The sequence below is a fragment of the Cucurbita maxima genome, unplaced genomic scaffold, assembly GCF_002738345.1.
Source record: "Cucurbita maxima cultivar Rimu unplaced genomic scaffold, Cmax_1.0 Cma_Scf00040, whole genome shotgun sequence".
NCBI classification, from domain to species: domain Eukaryota; kingdom Viridiplantae; phylum Streptophyta; class Magnoliopsida; order Cucurbitales; family Cucurbitaceae; genus Cucurbita; species Cucurbita maxima.
In genome coordinates, this window is record NW_019272056.1 from 1,136,455 (window position 1) to 1,139,788 (window position 3,334).

The window sequence follows — 3,334 nt, forward strand, 5'->3', positions numbered from 1 at the left end:
CTTTAGAAAGAATGTTTTGTTCTCTTCTTCAATCGATTTAGGGTCTCTGTAAACTCATGTCGTATGTTGTTCGTATGTAACTTAGTAAATAAAATATTAATTATTATCTGTACTTATAAAAAATATTTTAATTTTTATAAATTACGTTAGAACATTATATTATATTATATTTTTTTTTAAGGATCTGGAAAAACTTTTACGTCTATGATGTCTCATCGACAATTAAATTTAAATTTAAAATATATTATTACAAGTTTTCAATTTAATAATTAATTAATTTTTTAATTAGGGTAAAATAGAATCTGGTCGCCCATGTTTTTGTGGCTGTCGGATGATTTGGAATTTAGAAAAACCATGTAACTTTTTTTTTATTTTTTAATTTCATAATTAAATCGTTTTCTTAATGCTTTTTCATCAAAGAAAAAGAAAATTATTTACTTAAAATGAAACCTCAATTTCTCTTAATATTCAAACCTTTTTTGTTTTCTCTAATGTTTTAACTTTTTAAAAAAAACATAAAAATTTTATTTTTATTTTTTTTATAGGTCAGATTCATTAGGCATAAAATTAAAACATTATAGTTTGTTTAAGCTCATAATATTATTTTATAAAAAATATATTAAATTTTTTAGTCATTTAAATTTAAAATCTATTAAATATTTAAGAATATACCCAAAATACCCTTTTAAAAATTTTTAAATTATAGAATTACCCTCTTAGTTTTAATATCTAATAAATTAATTTTTTTTAAATCGATGATACCTACATGAATTGTGAGGTTTGTGTGTCGGTTTAGTCTCTGAACTTCTAAAATTACAAAATTACCCTCTCACTTTTAATATTTTTAGAAATTCATATTATTTTAAAATAACAATGAGATTTAAAAGAAAAGATTTTAATTTTATTTATTGGGGAAATGATAAAATCGAGGGAATAAAAAATAGGATAATAAGTCAAAACTATAATATGGTTGGAAGTCAGTTTTCTTGGTCAGTTCACAAGGAGCAATCTATGGATACCCCTCCTTACAATAATATTTAATTTTATATAAAAAAAATTTAACTTTAATTATACACGATCCATTAGAGATGTTCATATGACTCGAGAATTCAACCAATTCAAATTACACAACGAGTTAAATTTTATTTTTCAATTTTTGAGTTGGATTGAGAATAAAAAATTGAAAATTGGAGTCTGTTTGCTCCAAAAATAGGGTTACAATATTTAAAAAGTAATAATCATACTTTTAAAATTTTATTGGTATTTTTTAAATATACTACTGAATTATTTTTAAATTTTTTAAAAAAGTTGTCGGATATTAATAAAATATTTTAAAGTTTATAGATATTTTTTGAAATATTATTAAAAGTTCAAAGATATTTTTGTAACAAAATATTTACGATTTTTATATAAAACTACTAGTAACGGTATTATTTTTAGATTTTTTTAAAAAAAATTTTAAGGGGATTATTGAAACTCAATTTTTAGATTTCACGTGATGAACTCAAAATACGAAACCTCTCGAGTACATTTAAATATTCTAAAATCAAAATGTTATTTAAAAACATTAAGTAAAATATATTTTGGTTGAATAATTTTTTATTTTTAATTATAATATTATTTTTTTGTGTGTTAACTAAAAGTTCTTCCATCGTTGACTTTTATAAGTGATCTATTTTGAAGAGTAATTATAGCAAAACATAAAAATATTTTAATAGTAATTTTAAGTACAAAAATTATTTAAAAAAAAAAAGAAAAAGAAAAAAATCATTAAAGATATAAAATTCCAAAAATAATAATAACAAAAATAAATAAATAAATCATGAAAGGGCGTTGAAAATTGTCGAATTAACACAACCATACCCTTATCATTTGCAATCACCCCCCAACCCTAGAAATTTTGACTCTTGTAAGGGTATTTAAGTAATTTCACCACCACTGAATCCACGTCACCCATTTACCGAAAATAAAAACAATTAAAAAAAAATCAATTTACTCAACTGGAAAAAAGTAGCCGTTAAATATTTAATATAGGATAAGGAAAAAAAAAAAAGAAAAAAAAAAAAGGAAATTGCAGCCGAATTTTAATTAATTATTTAATTTTGTTTCCATTTCAGTATGAGACAAAAATGCAAGAAAAAGGGAAATGCTTTGATTATTATAAAAATAAAAATAAAATTTAAAAAAAAAAATCCTTTTTTTTTTTTTAATAATTATGTTTTAATTTTGTTGATCTATAAATGAATGAAAATTCCAGAATTCCCCATTCTTCAATTTCTCCTCCAAGCATTCATCAATGGAAGATTTGGGCTATCTCTGGAGCTACCAAGAGGTTCTTCCCGTCCTTTTCTCTCTGTTTTCATCTCTAAATTGCATTTTCGTTCATGGGTTCGAGCAAATTCGAAACAAAAACAAGTTTTTTTCATCTGGGTTTTCCTTGATCTGAATCTACAGGGCATTGATGAGCTAAAACAGAGGCTTCTCTATACAACAATTGAGCTCGAATCAGTAAAAATGGCGGCCAATCAAGAAATCACAGAAAACAAACAGAATCTAAAGAATCTCTTCAATCTTCTTCAAATTGCTTATAAAGAAAGAGACGAAGCAAAGAATCAGCTTCAGAAAGTCTTGAATAAAGCAAATTCCGGCATCTCTGAATCCAACAGCCTCTCCGACGCCGCCGTTTCGTCGCCGGATTTCTCGAGCGTTGGGGATCCGGTGATTGAGAATTTTGTGAAGGGGAAGAAGCTGCCGGAGAAAGGGAGGTTGTTGCAGGCTGTGATGGAAGCAGGGCCGTTGCTTCAGACGCTGCTTGTGGCGGGGCCGCTACCTCGGTGGCGGAATCCGCCGCAGGTGCAGTCGTTGAAGGTTGTTCCTCCGCCTGTTTTGATTAATAACAGTCCAAGAATATGTTCGAATTCTATGATGAATTTCTCAGATTCTTACAGTTTTGGGTCTCAGTTTCAGTCTACTAAGAGACAGAGATTACATTGATGTTCATATCATTGCTTATATTCTATTGTAAAAATTACTTTCTTTTTTTCTACATACTTTGTTTAGAAAAGTATAATGTATTTTTGTTTTACAAAATATTGTTTAACACGTTTTTACCTTTAACTTTATTCGATTTGGAATCTTACCTACTCAATAGATGAGAGATCTCTCAAAAATGATCATGTAGCTATTAAGAACGAGAGATGTCCACGAGGTAGGGCAGGGATATAGAAGTCTTTTCTTTTCTCGTCCCCACTTCATATTTCAATCTCTGTTCTCATTATAAAAAAAAAAAAAAAGCAAATCTCAAAATTGATTATTAAACTTGTAATGTAACCCA

At 26.7% G+C, this 3,334-nt stretch overlaps 1 protein-coding gene across 1 annotated transcript; it reads left to right on the forward strand.

Annotated features, from left to right (window-relative positions):
* Positions 1-2,252: 2,252 nt before the first annotated feature.
* On the forward strand, positions 2,253-3,122 carry LOC111469445. Its single transcript, XM_023114708.1, has 2 exons — positions 2,253-2,332; positions 2,455-3,122. The coding sequence occupies exons 1-2, from the start codon at positions 2,297-2,299 to the stop codon at positions 2,992-2,994; spliced, it is 576 nt and encodes a 191-aa protein (XP_022970476.1). The 5' UTR covers positions 2,253-2,296; the 3' UTR covers positions 2,995-3,122.
* Positions 3,123-3,334: the final 212 nt, after the last annotated feature.